General features: G+C 36.7%; 1 protein-coding gene across 3 annotated transcripts in view; it reads right to left on the bottom strand.

Annotated features, from left to right (window-relative positions):
- LOC111142858 (homeodomain interacting protein kinase 1) overlaps positions 1-16,164 on the bottom strand; it is a 48,933-nt gene that overhangs the window by 9,046 nt on the left and 23,723 nt on the right. For 2 of the 3 annotated variants that reach the window (XM_022496217.1, XM_022496219.1), the window contains 9 exons: positions 11,992-12,111; positions 11,091-11,177; positions 10,220-10,404; positions 9,746-9,908; positions 8,615-8,840; positions 4,708-4,829; positions 3,692-3,826; positions 939-1,081; positions 345-527 (listed from right to left, as the gene is read on the bottom strand). In XM_022496217.1, the coding sequence (XP_022351925.1) occupies positions 345-527; positions 939-1,081; positions 3,692-3,826; positions 4,708-4,829; positions 8,615-8,840; positions 9,746-9,908; positions 10,220-10,404; positions 11,091-11,177; positions 11,992-12,111 (1,364 nt within the window). The remainder of the gene's footprint in view (positions 1-344; positions 528-938; positions 1,082-3,691; positions 3,827-4,707; positions 4,830-8,614; positions 8,841-9,745; positions 9,909-10,219; positions 10,405-11,090; positions 11,178-11,991; positions 12,112-16,164) is intronic. The other variant, XM_022496218.1, reaches the window with a different exon arrangement.

The raw sequence follows: 16,164 nt of genomic DNA, 5'->3' as shown, positions 1-16,164 counted from the left end.
GGGAAGGTATGTGCTATGGTGAGTGCTGTGAAGTGTGTAAACCTGGTGATTCACAGACCTGTGCCCCTGGGGCTAATAGTACATTATATGTTTATTAAAAAAAAAAAAGTCATATAAAAAGGAAAAAAAAAGAGGGCCTGGATTCAAAGTGGCAGCAGAGAGAAAGGATGTGCATGAGAAGGACACACCTGGTATGCATGCCCAAGTGAAAAGGTTATCTCTTCCTCAATTTGGCAGCTACTCGCTGCTTCTCACCAAAAAGATCTCTACCACAGCCCTTTAAATGCTGGCGACATCTCTCTCAAAAATGGCACTTTTAACTACCAACTCTAACAAAGACTTACTTAGAAGAGACTGGAGCAGATTGCTTATTCTTCTTAGAAGGGAGAGAACTGGATTGTGGTTGTCTGACAACATGGGCAACACCAACATTCAGGGGCTGAGCAGTGGCCAGCGTCACGTGGTTAGTCAGCAAGGAGGGCTGCTGCATGATAGTGCTGTACTGGTTGCCATGAGAGTGGGCATTCCTGCACCAATAGAAAGACACAGAGAAGACTGAATGCCTAAACCACTGGGAAATTAGGTCCAGATAGGTATTAAAAGCAATTAAGACAACCAAATAGAGCTGCATTTTATTTTTTAAATTGGGCACCTGGATGACAAAGCCTTGGTTTTCATTGCATGGTTTCTAAATGCGTAAGACTTTCAATCTGAAGTAAATGATTCCTGATCTTAGAACCTGTGTTTTCCTATATTCCAAGTTTCTCATTACTCCATCTCCTAGTCCGAAAAGGGTTCTTTTCTTAAAGAATCTGAAACAGAGATACATCTCTCCTTTCCTTTATTTTCTTCCTAGGAGTCTGACCAAATCATTAAGCACTCCTACCCTAAGGGATCTGCCCTTGCAGATCTCCCAGAGAGGAACACAGGGTACTTGCCTCCAGTCTGTGAGCTGCTGGCCACTGCCCATGGCCTCTGGAATCACTGCTGTGGGCTGGACAGAGTTGTGCAGAGCTACCCCAGGCAACTGTTGCCAAGTTGAAGGCAGGAGAATTTGTTGGGTTCCTCCAGGCCAAGCCTGCTGTAAGGAAACACACACAAAAAAGATCCAGACTTGACTCATTCTTGGCTTTTTCTTTTGTTTTTTAGATGAAAGAAAAATTCATATTGTAAAAGAAGTTGCTTGTAGATTGTTAACTTGCAGAGATCAAAAAAGAAAAGTCAGAGGGGCTCAAGGTTACAAGTCTTATGAATAGGGAAAGAGAAGATACTGCTTTCTCTGGGCCACCTCTGTAACATGACCACCAGGGTATTAAAGAAAAGAAGATCCCTGTGGTTAAGAGTTTCTCTATTATACTGTGGAGTCAAAGAGTCTGAAAAGTTCAGAGGTAAGCTCTGGTTAAATGATGGAATATCATTTTTGCAAGGATTCTAAAAATACACCTAGAAAGAGTTAAGACAGCTCCCTTGAGATTAAAAATAGGAATTTTAAAATTTAAGTGCCAATCAGTTAAGACATCAGGTCAATTCAACCCATAAAACAAAGAGGAGAATTATGCCTTTTTAAAAGGGTAGAACTTCGAACATGAAGCCAGATGTGAATGACCAAAGGCCAAAATCCTTTGGCAAACAAGCATATGCCAGAAACAGAAAGCCAACTTCATCGTATACAGCCATATGAGAGAATTAAATAAAGCAGTAAGTAAAATATTTCCAAAATAGATGCAGGGAGCACCATATTTTGTTTTTAATAGTTACCTAAAATATACTGTTTAACATATCATTTATAAAAATATACTTCAACATAAAAACTAATCACTACAAGAAAATACATCATTTCTGGTTTTTAACAAGCACTTGCAATAGACAGCAACAAATATGTTTTCTGAACTTCTTACAGAAATTCTGGCATTTTCTTAAAAAATGGGAACAGATTTGAAAGTTTCCTTTTTAAACTTTAAAATTCCACAGTGCAATCACCTACAATGCTAGGGTACATATGGTTCTTTCTTAAATTTCAAACTGCAAGGCCATCAACACACTGTTTTAAAAATATTTCTGCAAGTAACAGATCCACTTGTTACAAATACCGGTTCCAAACAAGAAGCCTTCAAAGCAGAGAAACTGCAAACACGTCTGCTACCATAAGCAGAATTTAAAACAAAATAAAACAAAACAAAAAATAAGAGAAGTATGTTAAGTCACACCATGCGTCTTTCCATAAGCCAACACCTGCACAAGACAAAGCATGTAGTTTAATACAGAGCAAGAAATAACATTCCAACGTGAGGCAGAAATCTGGCGTTCCAAGCGACGAACTGTTTTGACAGAGGAAGAACAAAAATATGCAAAGCTTAGCAAATGACTAGTGCAAACTTAAGAGAAGCAGCAAAGGAGAGTATCAACTAACATTCTCAAAACTATAGGTGAGCAAGTTAGAACCAGTGGCCTAGATCAATCAAATTGGAAATATATCTGACTCCCTTGCACTCATGATATAATTAATCTGGAGGTGACAAAGGCTTTTAAACTAAAAACCAAACAAATTCCAACAACCAAAGTATGTTTCTGGAAGTGTTTACACTCACATAGAGTCCTTGAGAAACAACAAAGGAAATTTAAAAGCCCCTTCACAAAAGATGCAGATAATCAGTATTCAGTAGTATCAATAAGATTTTCAAATGCTTACCTAGCTTTAAATTTCAAATAAGGAAATGCTGGATGTCCAATAAACAATTCTAACTCCCCCGGATAAACCAAAATACATCAAAAGACCACTCTGAAGGGTACAAATCCTGAAATACACCTTGAGGTCCTACTCATTTTTCCTATCTCTAAGCCCCATACTACTGCATTTGCTGCTGCATTTAGTGACTTTTCCCCAGGACTTTTAGTCACAAAGGTATTGTATTAGCATAAGGGTTTTCAGCCATATTTTCATCTCTATATAAAGACCTCTTTGTAAAGTCATTAATTTCTCCATAAACCCCTAAAAATGAGTTTATATTTAATCTCAACCAACAAATGAAATATGATCTAAAAAAATTCTATAGGGAATATCTTTAAATGGAAGATAGCAGCTGCCACTGAACATGAGTGGCAAAGAGAGTTATCTTCATACGTTCATAGAAGAAAAGTTAACATCAACTGATAAAGCAATAAATTAGGAGCATCTTAAACATTTCTACACACACAAAAATTTTAGAAGCTTAAAATAGCAAATAAAGAAGGAAGCTAACTTGCCAAGGAGTTCAAATTTTGGCCATCCGGATACCTGCAGCAAAGCCAAACTAAAGGCCATTTCCTTTATTCTCAAGGATCAGAGGGTAAAAGAGCAAAAAACAGATACAGTGTTGAAGCTCTTCTGAGGCTACACCAAGAGCTTTTATCACACTAGGCTGGCAAAGAAGAATAAAGGGATCTGGTTCCTTACAGAGCCACTCTGAATATCAGAATCAAACACTGCTTCAGCAAATGTTGGGGAAGAAAACAATGAGACATTAAAGATGTAGCAAGAACACAGCCACAAGATGGCACATGCTTCCATGCCCTCTGCAAAGACTAAGTTAATTTTTTTTTTTTTTTTAATGAGAAAACCAGAAGAAAACAGAACAAAAACAAGCAGGAAAAAATAAAAAAGAAAGAAACCAAAGAAACTCCGTTAGTAACACAATCAAGTGAGGGGAATTACCAGTACAGCGGCAGTCTGTTCAACCAGCGCCGGCCGGCCGGCTGCGCAGCTCAGAGTAAAGGGCACCGCATACTGCGGTGCGATGGTGGCTACTTGAGGGTGGAGAGTTGCTACCATTAGTGGTGTACAGCTTCCCTGCAACGTAGATCAGGCAGGTGAGTGAAACAGACACGGAGGCAGGTTATCTGGATTCAGAAGGGCTCTCATTCCCCCCAAGATATTACCAACAAGCAGTCATTTCGTATCACCTAAATGCACGTACAAACACAACTTGCCCCTTCAACTCTGCACAGCATCAGCCTACTAGGTCAAACGTCAAGGGCCTAAAGCAATCAAGTACAGGAATCCTTCTTGGGCCAGATTCAGAGGATCGGTTCTACAAAACTCAGGTAACAAAGGCATGTATTAATAATTCCTCTTCTTCCTACTCCCAAGAGAAGAGTTTTTGAACTTCCAAATTTCTTCTGTGTCATGGGACACAAATATTTACACACAGAATTGAAAATACAGTATCTGTTGCTTATGTAAGTCTTTCATGATGTTCTTGCCCATCTTAGTTGCATGTCCCATGGCAGGTAGAAAATTTTAAGGCTTCCTATAGCTTAAACACACAGAGTGAAGGAATGTAACACTTGAAGAGGCATCCTGATCTGATGCAGCCTCTCTGCCATGATGTCATTCTGAAAGAGTGAGCAAAGGGGCCGCTGAAGGGAACAAAAGGGCAACACTTTATCTTTAGAATCAAAATGTTACTCCATGTGTATAAAAAATTAACTACATCCCACAAAGTCGGAGTGAATTTACTCAAAACACAGTTTCTCAGGGTCAGGGTATTTATCCCTGTAAGTCTAAGGAAGACACTGTCAGAGTTGCAATAGTGTTAGGAATAAGGAATCATTCCTCTAGAGCTGTCTCCTTTTAAGTCCACTGAATCAAAACCAAGAAAGATCTGACAGTCAAAGCAAATACCATCCTCGAGGACAAACACTGAGTATCCGAGCTGCCGTGGCTGTTACCTGCGTCAGCACTCCCGATTGGATCTGCAGCGGCTGCGCGGCTGGCGCCTGGGGTACAATCGGCACGGCGTTATCCATCCTCACAGGGAATCCAGAGTGTTTTGTTGTTGCTTGTAGTCCAGCTGCAGAAAACACCACCACTGTTAAAGTGCTGGGCGAGGTCTGCGCTTTGTTTGGGGCTTTCTTGTTTTTAGCTTTTCTGTTCAAATCATCCACCACCCAGGTTAGTACTAAACACGTAAGACAAAGGAGTTTCATAGAAGTCTAGGGGGCTAAGAAAAGGGAGACTGGTTTGGCTCTTTCAGGTTAAATTCATGGGAAGATGTTTGATACAAAAAGGGATGGTTTAAGGGAATTACAAAAAAATTTTTTTTGTCCTACAACACTTAAAACTAACACCCATCCCATTCCCATTAACAGCACATGCAAAAGCAAACAAACAAAAAATCTACACTTATTAGGTTACATTCACCTTTTAATCCATTCGGGGGGAAAATTTGGATATTTTACATGTAATCTATTAAAAGTGAAGACAAAATAATTCTTAACTTTTGGTTAGTTGTGACTCTAAGTTAAGAAAAAAATTATCATTATTTATCATCTAAGTTACCCTTTGAGAATATTTTAAGATGTTTTACCCTACTCCTCAAAAAATTCACAAATTAGTTATACATTCTATCTTTAACTAGTATATGAACTGAAGAAATTATAACCCAGGATAAAAATATTTAAAAAGTAGATACTTGGGTTTACAGAAACACTTTTTTTCTACTTATTTTAGGAATCTGCCTTTGCCTTTGACAGCTTTCTATTAAGGCTCTTTTACAACTAATGCATAGCTAAGAAAATCAAGAATTTTTGTTGCCTTGCTCTGGGCACAAATGCTGAATGAATGTTTCCTCCAAACGGGAATTCCTTATTCTGGGGAAAAGAGGGGCTCAGGACAGTTCTCCCTTTAGCCAAGAGTTGAAAAGAGAGACTTCAAAGCTTTCTTTTAAACCTGCCCTATCAAAACTGTCAATGTGGAGAATTTAAGTTTCTATTATCTACTAATAGAAGTTTCTCTAATTCACTAATGCCTACGTTTGGTGAAGTGGGAACACAAACATATTATTTTAATTAGAATACTTCTTCAGTGACACTTTCTAAGCTACCAACGACTAATTTCTCTTAATATTACTATAGAGACACCAAAGAAGCATAACTCCTAAACTCTAATACTGTGGTTTTCAGCAAGCCTTCCAATTTTCCATTTCAGTGATTTACAAGTATTTTAGCAGTAAGATGTCACACTGGAAAACACAATCCAGAAATACATAAAGTAAGAGAGACTAGTAAGATTAGAATTAAAACACCAGAATAATAACTTTTTTAAAAAGTGCTACTTATATAAAAATAAAAGGTAACAAATCCAGATATCCAGATTAGAAAAAAAATCTGCCAGCTGTTCTTCATAAGGCAATGCTATCTAGTAAGATAGCTAAGCAACATCAAAATTCTTGTCTAAATTCCCAGGACATATGGCCAACTACAAGACAACATTACTGTGATAGCCTCCTAGAAATGGGCAGGAACAAAGGGCAAAGGCAGGCAACATTTAGGAAGAAATGTTCATGAAGTTCACCTATAAGTTTCAGGATAATGAAGTAAAAGGGGACAAAATTACAAAATAATAGTCATCACTGAGCAAAATGTGTACCTATTTTGGTCAACTGGAATAGTACAGAAAAAATATTTAGAGTACTAACCTAAAAATGCAACTAAATAACCATCAGATTGCTTTCATAATTTAGGTTAAACCACAGCAGTTAAGCTAGTTTCAAACTTGCTTCTTCAGGAAACTACAAGTGAAAACCAAGAATTAACAAAAGGCAACACTTTAGGAAGGTTCTCCCTGAACCCTGAACTAAGAAATTACTCAAGTTTTGGTTTTTGTTTTGTTTTGTTTTTGTTGAATACAACCCATTAAATAAAAAACCATGGAAGCATAGAAAGAACTATTTAATTGATGAGGGTCAATTTTCCTCTAAGTATAGTAACTTGCAAAAAAGCAGATAGTGAAAGAAAAAGAGGCAACCTGGAATACAGGACTGCTTGGAAAAAACCAGCATATGGCTGGGCTGGCAAACCAAATGACAACCTTTACAGCTGAGTTTAAATGCTAAGAGGAGGTACAGCATATTTCAAAACCCCACTGCCTAGGTTCAAGTCCCAGTTCTAACACTAACTAGTTATTAAGACTTTGGGCAGTTGAAAGAATCAGGTTCAATTTTCTCATCTTTAATGGGACATATTGACATTAGGCATAATGACATTACCTACTTCCTAGGATTGTCTGCTGAGGATGAATTAATACAAGTACAAACAGAACATTATCTGGCGTGTAGTAATACTTACCAGCTATTTTCATCCTTATTACCTTAACTTAAAAACTCCCTTTTGTTTGGAAATTTTATAATTTGCTCTAGCTCCTCAGGTTATTCGGACTTCCTAAATAGAAAAAAATTTCCAAAACTTATACTTACCTAGTTATAGCAAAAGGAGTTACACCACTTTTTCCCTCTATATCTAGTCTACATTTTTTTTTTATTAAGGGAACCAAAAAGTTCTGCCTCGTCTCATAAATACCATCTGAGAAGCAGCAGAAGACTTCAGAGGCTCATATCTGAAAACTGTTCCTGTGAGACTCACTTTGGAAAAGGTGAAGGGGAGGAGGGTGGCTAGTTTGCTAATTTCAGTAGAAAAATCACTCAACATATGACAACCCAAAGTATAGAATTTACTATCATGTAGTATACCAGAAAATTATTTGGAAGTTAGGCTAAATTTGCATTTACGGGTTTGGAATCTGCTCCTCCGCTCTCCCTGTGGTTTCTCCCTGGTTTACATCGCTATCGCTCTCCTGTCCTCCCGGTAATCTCTCAGTCTCCCCTAGCCCCTCTTTTCCTTCTGCTTGCTCCGACTCTGTCAGAAACCAAACAAACAAGAGAGTCACAGTCAATAAGTAACTGAAGTTAAAAGATAAAAATGCTACCTGCTTCTACTATGACAAGACTGAATCCTGGTTTATTACCACGGAGTACAATGACTTTCTGTTGGGAAAGTCAAGTGTGCTATCAGAAAATATCCTTAAATAATTTAACCTTTTAATTGGCTCACCATTATCAATAAACACATTTCCCATATTTCAGGAAAAAAGGAACTGGATGGAATGAATTACAGAACAACAACGAAAAAAATGAGGAAGGATGGGAATGTGAAACTTTAAATCTTATTGCAATGCATGGGGTCAGAGCCTTCAGCTATTCTGTTCCTCTGTTGATAGGAGTTTGCAGGAACAGTATGATTCATAAGCTGAAGCAGATAATCTAAACGTACTCCCCACAAGTACCTCAGCTTGTAGAATTTTTCAGTTCAATAAATAATAATCTTTATTTCTGAACGTAATTCATGAGGTTACATATTCCTAAGCATAATTTTTACATTTTAGGATAAAATTACCTTTTATATGAAATGTTAATTTTATTTAGTAATTGAATGATAAAGGAAGTAAGATTCAATGTAGAATTTCTGTTTACAACAAATTTCTTCAAGCTTAGTATTTCTGCATATTGAGAGATATATTCTTAAACAAGATATAGGACACTGGCACAAGGTCTCAGTGGGCAAGAAATTGGTATCACAGCAGTTCAAATACAAAAAGTTAATTGAACTCCCATAATGTGTCAGACAGTATCAAAATTAAATAAATAACCAATGTAAAAAGGGTAAATCTTCATATTCAGAGATAGAGTTTAAACTTGTCAGAGATCAAAACTGAACAACTAGATACCTACTAAGGGACTGCCTAAAGCAAGATCTGTGGGTCTGATATGATACTATTCGATACAGGAGTTTCCCCACTTACTCTGAAAAGCAGGTGGACATACTATAAATGTTTGTTGGAACGGATCTGTCTGAGTGCAAATTTGGGTGGTTCCAGGCTGCAAGGACACGCCCTGCTGGGCAACTCCAGGAACTGGTGCTGCAGACGATGGATACAAAGCCGACTGGTAGTTTAGCAATGAGACATCTGAATTAGCCAGGGAAAGAGTAGCAGCTGCTGCAGTAGAACTGGAAGCTAGAACACTGGCCTAAAAACAAAAGGATAATAGTTGTATATGGACACAAAGCAGAAATAACAGTATTTTTACACATGCAGAATCTAGCCAGAAAAACTTAAAATTTTAAAATGTAGTATTAACTGTCCCTAAAATAACTCTCTGCTTAGGAAATTTTCCCAGTCTCTAAATTTAAGGCATATTATAAGGTTGAATAGGAAAACACAGAATCAAAAACAGTCCTGTACTAAGGACAGCCTCAGATAAACCCTTATCTCTTCTCTCTGTACAAAAAGTTGCTGGATGTGAGGTACCACCAAATCTCATTTTAAAAGTAGACCTAGCTAAGAAATGAGGAAGCTCACATCTTCAATAACAAATATAAATATCACTGTTTGGCAAACAAATGCAAAATCATTCTTAAAGTTAATTATTGGAAACCCCAAACTGAACTCATAGAAACACTGAGTAGACTGGCAGTTGCCAGGGACAGGGCAGCAGGTGGGAGAGAAAGTGGGTGGAGGAAATCAAAGGCAAACTGTAAACCTGCAGTTACAAGATGAATGAGTTCTGAGGATCTAATGTACAGTAGAGAAAAAAATTACTGGAAACACCCTTCAACACATGTAATGAGAAATATAAAATCTTTCTAACAGAAAGTCAGTGGCTAAAGTCAGTACAACTAACAGCAGTAAGTAGTACAATAGCTATGGTCCACTTATGAAACTAGGTGAAAACTATATTGTATTTAGTTTTTGGCGACACATTACTGGTAAGTGTCATGTCCACCTGGTCTTCCATCACTTTCGCCATGCAGGAAATTCGTTCAGAAATAACAAGATCACCAAAGCAAAGACTGGTTTCTTTATCTCAACCTGTACTCTTAACTAGTTCCTTCCCCTCTTAGGTTCGAATTTCCAAAATCATTTACTGAATACCTGATTGTGCACTGTATTAAGCTGGTTGCTGAAGCTCATGGTTAGATTTGTGCTTGTATTTGGGGCAACGTGAGTAGTGAAGGGACTCTTGATCTGACTCACTGTATCATACATGTGAACCCTCCGCTTGCAGATCTCCATGTTCTGAAAACAGGACTTAACACTGAAAAGAAAGATTAAAGATTCAGTAAAATGTATGCTAAGATTTAAAAAGATAACAAAAACTCAAGATGAATACGGATCAAAATTTTAACCCAAGTATATTTAGATAAAATGAATCAAGAGTTTTTATAACCGTAAAGAGAAAAAACAGACATCTTATTTTTAATCTCATGATTTTTCAATGAGAAAGGAAAGCATCAGTGAGCCAAATATGCAAACACCAAGGCTGCTGCTCACGTGATCGCTCTGTTTAACTGTAAGATGGTAACAACACAGGACCACATCATGGTAAGTGCCCCAGACCATACTCACTGATTGCTATGTGGAAAATCCAGAAGGTGGGTCATTGTCACAAACTGATGGTTAAGAGTTTTCAGAGGAGTAATTCTCTTATCTGCATCAATTGTTAGCATTTTTTTTAACAGATCAATATATTCTCTTCGATCCGCCTTCTCTGCCAACATATCTGTTCCCTCCAAGTCTGTGGACATATTTACCTTACGGGAAAAATTCAGAAATATCACACTTCATCATTTAACCTTTAATGTTGATACTAAGCATATGCATAATACATACATAGATCAATAAACAGATAGAGATCTCAAGAGAAAAACCTGAGGAAATTCATTTTATTACAGAAAAATCATTTTCACAAGTGGAAACTCTTCTTACACTAAATAAAATCTTCAATTTGGTAGACTGTGTTGGTAGAATAAAGCTGAATGAATCTTTTCATTAAAAATTTGGACAAACAAATGAAAGCAATTATTATTACTTAAAAATTCCCATTATTGAAAAGATTAAATGACATAATAAATATGAAATGTTTAAACAGAATTAGGAACACAATATGCACTCAACTAATGTTAGCTCTTATGTATTTATTTAGCAGAGAAAATGGACAGTAAAGAAATCTTCAAAAACAGTATTTCAAAATACTGACAGGCAAAAAGATTAGTTAAGCAAAAGCAAGGGAGAACACGTAATTCTAAAAGTATCTTGGTTAGGATTCAAATGTTCTTTAAATACATGGCAGAATATTAATGAACTTTTATCTCTAAAAAATGAAAATGTACTAGAAGATAACAGATTGAATCTATCTTTAATATAATTAATCAATGGAAGTATGTCTCTGATTAAGAGATATGGAAATATTTGGCTTCCTGAAACTTTCTATACTCACCTGAGCCATGTCATCTAAACAATTAAAAATGTACTTTCGAGCTTCTTTTGATTTGATTCCAGTCTCCAATTCATGTTCTTCTGGTGTCTATAAAATACAGATTAAAAAAAAAAATTCCATCTGTACGTTATTTTCACATTTTGTTCAAATTAAAGCCAAAATACAAAGAAACAGGAGTCGTCACCTTGCCAATCAGAGATGGCAAACATGAAAGTAATTTACAGCCGGAAAATCTTCTAGCGTATGAATGGGACCTGGATATCTGACTACTCTTTTAATACTGCTAAATTAAATGTGGAAACAATGATATAGCACAGTTCCTGAAGGATGCCATATAAGAGGGTCATTACCATATTTCTCTTAAAGCTACTTTCAAAGGAAATGATATTTCAAATCCTAACTATTAAACAGGCTCAGGGACAGAGATTCACAAAGTTACTCAAATTAGTTTGAGATCTCTCAAGTTAAAGGAGTAGATTCAGAAGTAAAAAGCAGGCATTTATTTCATGAAAATATATAAGGCCTTAACATGGTGAGTTAGAAAATTATGTTGTTTTCTCATATTTACTCAGAATTCTCTAAAAAACAGTCATAGCTAAGTTATTCTCGTTCTTCCTGTGATTTAATGGTGAACACTGTTTTTCATACCCTCTTCTCAGCTGCTGGTTCAAATATACAAAACAACCTCAGACAACTGAAAGGTGTTTAGTTTATTTATTTGTTTTTAAGTTAAGGATCAGGTCAAATGGGTACAATGAGATAATTTTTCTAAGTACTTCTTCCTGCAAACATACATTGCCACCACCACCATCCCCTTTCCCGCCTCCACCTCAAGAACTTAGTAACTAAAAAGCTGGGAGTAAGGAGTGCAGGAATGGGTAGTATAGTAGGGGAGACAGACCTTAAGCCTCCACAGCGGATACCCCAAATTAGGATCTCTGTTGAAAAACCTCGTTGTTTTTGTCCCAGCACTGAGAAGATATTCGGCGGGCAGGCCTTGTGTTTGTGAAATGTAACGAATCTGAAACATTAAAACATTGATTTGGAGTGGAAAGAGAAAATATTAAAAACTTCTACACTAAGACATTATTAGCTCTAGCCAAATCAATACAAATAAAACGTATCTGTAAATACATACATATGCAAACCCACTCACAGGTGATTCCCAAATATTTATACAGTTATTTCTGTGTTACTGTATCTGCCATTTACAAGGAAAACTCAGTTTTGAAAATTTTGTGTATAAACATTTTTGCTTTTCTGTAGACCTCTGATACAAGTTCAGAAAACTTCAGGTGATTTTTAGGACAGAACAGAATAATTTCCAACAAACTATCTCATGGATCACAAGGGTTTTTCCATTTCATTTGTTGATATATTTTCAAATTGAAAAGATCAGGAAAACATTTTTATAAACTTCTTTCTTCCTTGGTTACTCTAGCTCCCTACTCTAAATTGCCATAGAGCTTCTCTCTCATACCATAAAATTAAATACTAATTCAGTTTCTCTATCCCTACATCACTAGGGGGCAGGCAGTGTGTTCATTCAACCAACATTTACTAAGCACCCACTATGAACTAACCTAACAGCTCTCAAAGTCTGGTCTGGGGAGCCTTGGGGGTCCCCAAGATCCTTTCAGGGAGTCCACAAACCAAAACTATTTTTAAAATAATACTCAGAAGTTATCTGCCTTTTTCATTCCCTTATGGGTATACAATAGAGATTTCCAGAGAGGATGTGTGATGATGTCATTGCTCTGATGGCTAATAAAATATGTGCTTGTATATAGTTGTGTTTTAAAAATTTTCCAGTTTTATTGTTCAATATTTGTTTGCTTCCACAATTCCAAAGACCCAAGAAAGCAACAGAAGAGATGATTTGCTTTTCTCTCCACTACTGAGAGTGATAAAAGAGGTAATTTTTTTTAACCACCTTTATTTATCTTTATTTAAGATAAAATTAGAGAGAAACTTGTAAGCCAGGAAATAAATCTTACTTCCCATCTCTCCCCCTAAAAACCTTTTTTTAAGTTATTTTTTATTATTTTCTAAAAGATTTTATTTCTTTATTTATTTACTTTTTTTTTTTTTTTTTTGAGAGCGAGAGTGTGTGTTTAAGCCAGAGTAGGGGTAGAGGACAAACGGGGAGAGACAGAATCTCAAGCAGATGCCGTGCTAAATGTGGAGCCTGAAGCAGGGCTCTATCTCATGACCCCTAGATGACAACCTGAGCCAAAATCAGGAGTCCCATGCTTAACCGACAACTACCCAGGTAGCTTCTAATTAGAAGTTTTCTAATGCAGTATATACTAACAGATATAATCTATACAGACAGACTTCTTTGGGATCCTCACCAATTTTTTAACAGTGTAAAGCAGAGGTCAGCAAACTATGGCCTATAGGCCAAATCTGGCCTGCTTTCATGAGACAAAGATTTTATTTTTATTTATTTATTTGACAGAGAGAGATCACAAGTAGGCAGAGAGGCAGGCAGAGAGAGAGGGGGAAGCAGGCTCCCTGCTGAGCAGAGAGCCTGATACAGGCCTCGATCCCAGGATCCTGGGATCATGACCTGAGTTGAAGGCAGAGGCTTAATTAGCCCACTGAGCCACCCAGGTTCCCCTAGATAAGCATATTTTAAATATGAACTTCTTTTGCGTACAAAAATGGTGAAATATTTTTTAAAATCCAGAATAAAATTTGTGCAATAAAATACTACTCAGACATTTAAAACAATAGAAGAAGGGCAACTGGGTGGCTCTGACAGTTAGGCACTGGACTCTTGATTTTGGCTCAGGTCATGACCTCAGGGTCTTGAGATCGAGTCCTAGGTCAGGACTAGATGCACTAGGCATAGAGCCTGCTTAAGATTCTCTCTTCCTATCTCTCTGCCCCTCCCCACCCTGCTTGCTCACATGTGCATGCTCACACTCTCAAAATAAATAAATGACAGAAGTTTAATTCTTGACACATAAAGATATTTCACAGTATACCAAGTAGAAAAACAAGATTACAAATTAAATAATCTCACTTTAAAAAAAATTACATTTCACTGATTCTAAGAGGCATATTTTTTCACACTAACATCTTTGAAATCAAGGTATGTCTCACAACTGATAACTGTCATGATTTAACTGGCAGCATTCTTTCTTACAGGTACGGAAAAATGGTGTATCTTTCAGTCAGTAGTGTCTTAAATATGACCAGTATATATGCTCCTCTATATCCCTAAGTTTATCATGTGGAATAGAACTATATATAGCACATATATTCATTCATTCTTTTAGGAAGTGCTTATTGAGCGAGGCACTGGTGATTTTAAAAATAGATACGGTTCCTGCTCTCATAAACCCTGCAGTCAAGTGAGGGAGACAGACACTGAATATTCAAACTGAATTGGCATTCTGAAAAAAAGAAACAAGCTTCTATAAAAATGCATAGCAAAGGAACCCAAGCTAGACTGGGGACTGGTAAGGAAAAGCTCCTTGAGAAAGCAACGCTTGAGCTAATAAATGAGTAGGCACTGACTAGATGAAATGAATGGGTGGTACAGAAGCATTCCAGACTATGAGAACAGTACGTACAAGGGGCCTTTGCTGGAAGGATGCATATTCTTAACCAGTGCTGAAATGATGCCAATAGTGCTAGAGCACTTTTCGAAAAGCAAGAAGAAATGGTCTAAGATCAAACAGAGGGAAAGAGAAAGGGGAAGGACAACCTATGTAGGGGCTCAGAGGCCATATTAAGAATTTAGCCCTTCATTTCAAAAGTATTTTAAAAACCACTGAAGAACAGGGAAGTGGCATGATCAATTTGTGTTTTGTAAAAATCACTCTGTAAAAAAACTGGAGATCTATGTATATAATTGGAGATTATGTATATAATTTATATATTATGTAGAAAAGTATCATATAATTATTTACTTAGTGTCTGTTTCCCATCACCAAACTATAGCCTCCATGAGGGCAAGTATAATGTTTTATGCAGCATTATATCCCCATTGTCTAAGGTAGGTACTCAATAAGTACATGATGAAAATTAACAAATTATACACATAAATAAATACAAAATATGCCAAATCATAAAGGGTCACCTCTGAAGGGTGAAACTACTAAAGGTTAAAAGTTTTATCTCTTGGTTTACTGCATCTTTTCTAATTTTTCTATAATGATGAACTTAAAGAATTAAGACATTTAAAAATTTTAATATTACAGAATGAGTTTCATTGTGAAAGTAGAATGGGAAGCTATCATCCAGATACTGCTTTTCACATAGCTTACAATACAGCAAAAACAAAAGTCCTGCATTTACGCAAAGCATTATTGTCATTTGTTATATTAAACAAAATGTTTTCAACAAATCTGAAGCTATTAACTAATATTTCAAGAATCACAAATACCTGCTATAATATCTGCTATAATATTCATGAAAAACCTTTAGCTGATATCATATTTAACAGTGAAATACTGAATTATTTTCCCCCTAAAATCTGGAACAAGACAAGGATTTCTGCTCTTATACTTCTATTCAACACTGTTACTATTGCTTTAATACAAAGCAATTAGGCAAGAAAAAAAAAAGGAATTCAAACTGGAAAGGAAGATGTAAAACCATTTTTTTTTGTAGATGACTTGATCTTCTAGTTAGAAAACTGTAAGGATTCCATTAAAACAATGAGAACTAGAGTTCTATCAGAAAACTACTCGAGGGGGGCGCCTGGGTGGATCAGTTGGTTAAGCAACTGCCTTTGGCTCAGGTCATGATCCCGGAGTCCCAGCATCGAGGGCCACATCGGGCTCCCTACTCAGCGAAGTGTCTGCTTCTCCCTCTGACCCTCTCCCTTCTCATTCTCTCAATCTGCTCTCAAATTTAAAAAGAAGAAGAAGAAGGAGGAGGAGGAGGAGGAGGAGAAAAGAAAACTACTAGAGGGGCACCAGGATGGCTAGTCAGTAGAGTATGCAACTCTTTATCATGAGTCCAAGTCCAATGAATTCAACCCCCACACTGGGAATACAGATTACTTAATAAAAATAATAAAGTAAAAGAACCTTAAAAAAAAAAAAGAAGAAAACTA

This window comes from Enhydra lutris, unplaced genomic scaffold (assembly GCF_002288905.1).
Source record: "Enhydra lutris kenyoni isolate GAN:26980312 unplaced genomic scaffold, ASM228890v2 scaffoldscaffold9, whole genome shotgun sequence".
Classification (NCBI taxonomy): domain Eukaryota; kingdom Metazoa; phylum Chordata; class Mammalia; order Carnivora; family Mustelidae; genus Enhydra; species Enhydra lutris.
The sequence above is the reverse complement of the archived record's forward strand: the minus strand, read 5'-3'. Positions and strand labels throughout refer to the sequence as shown.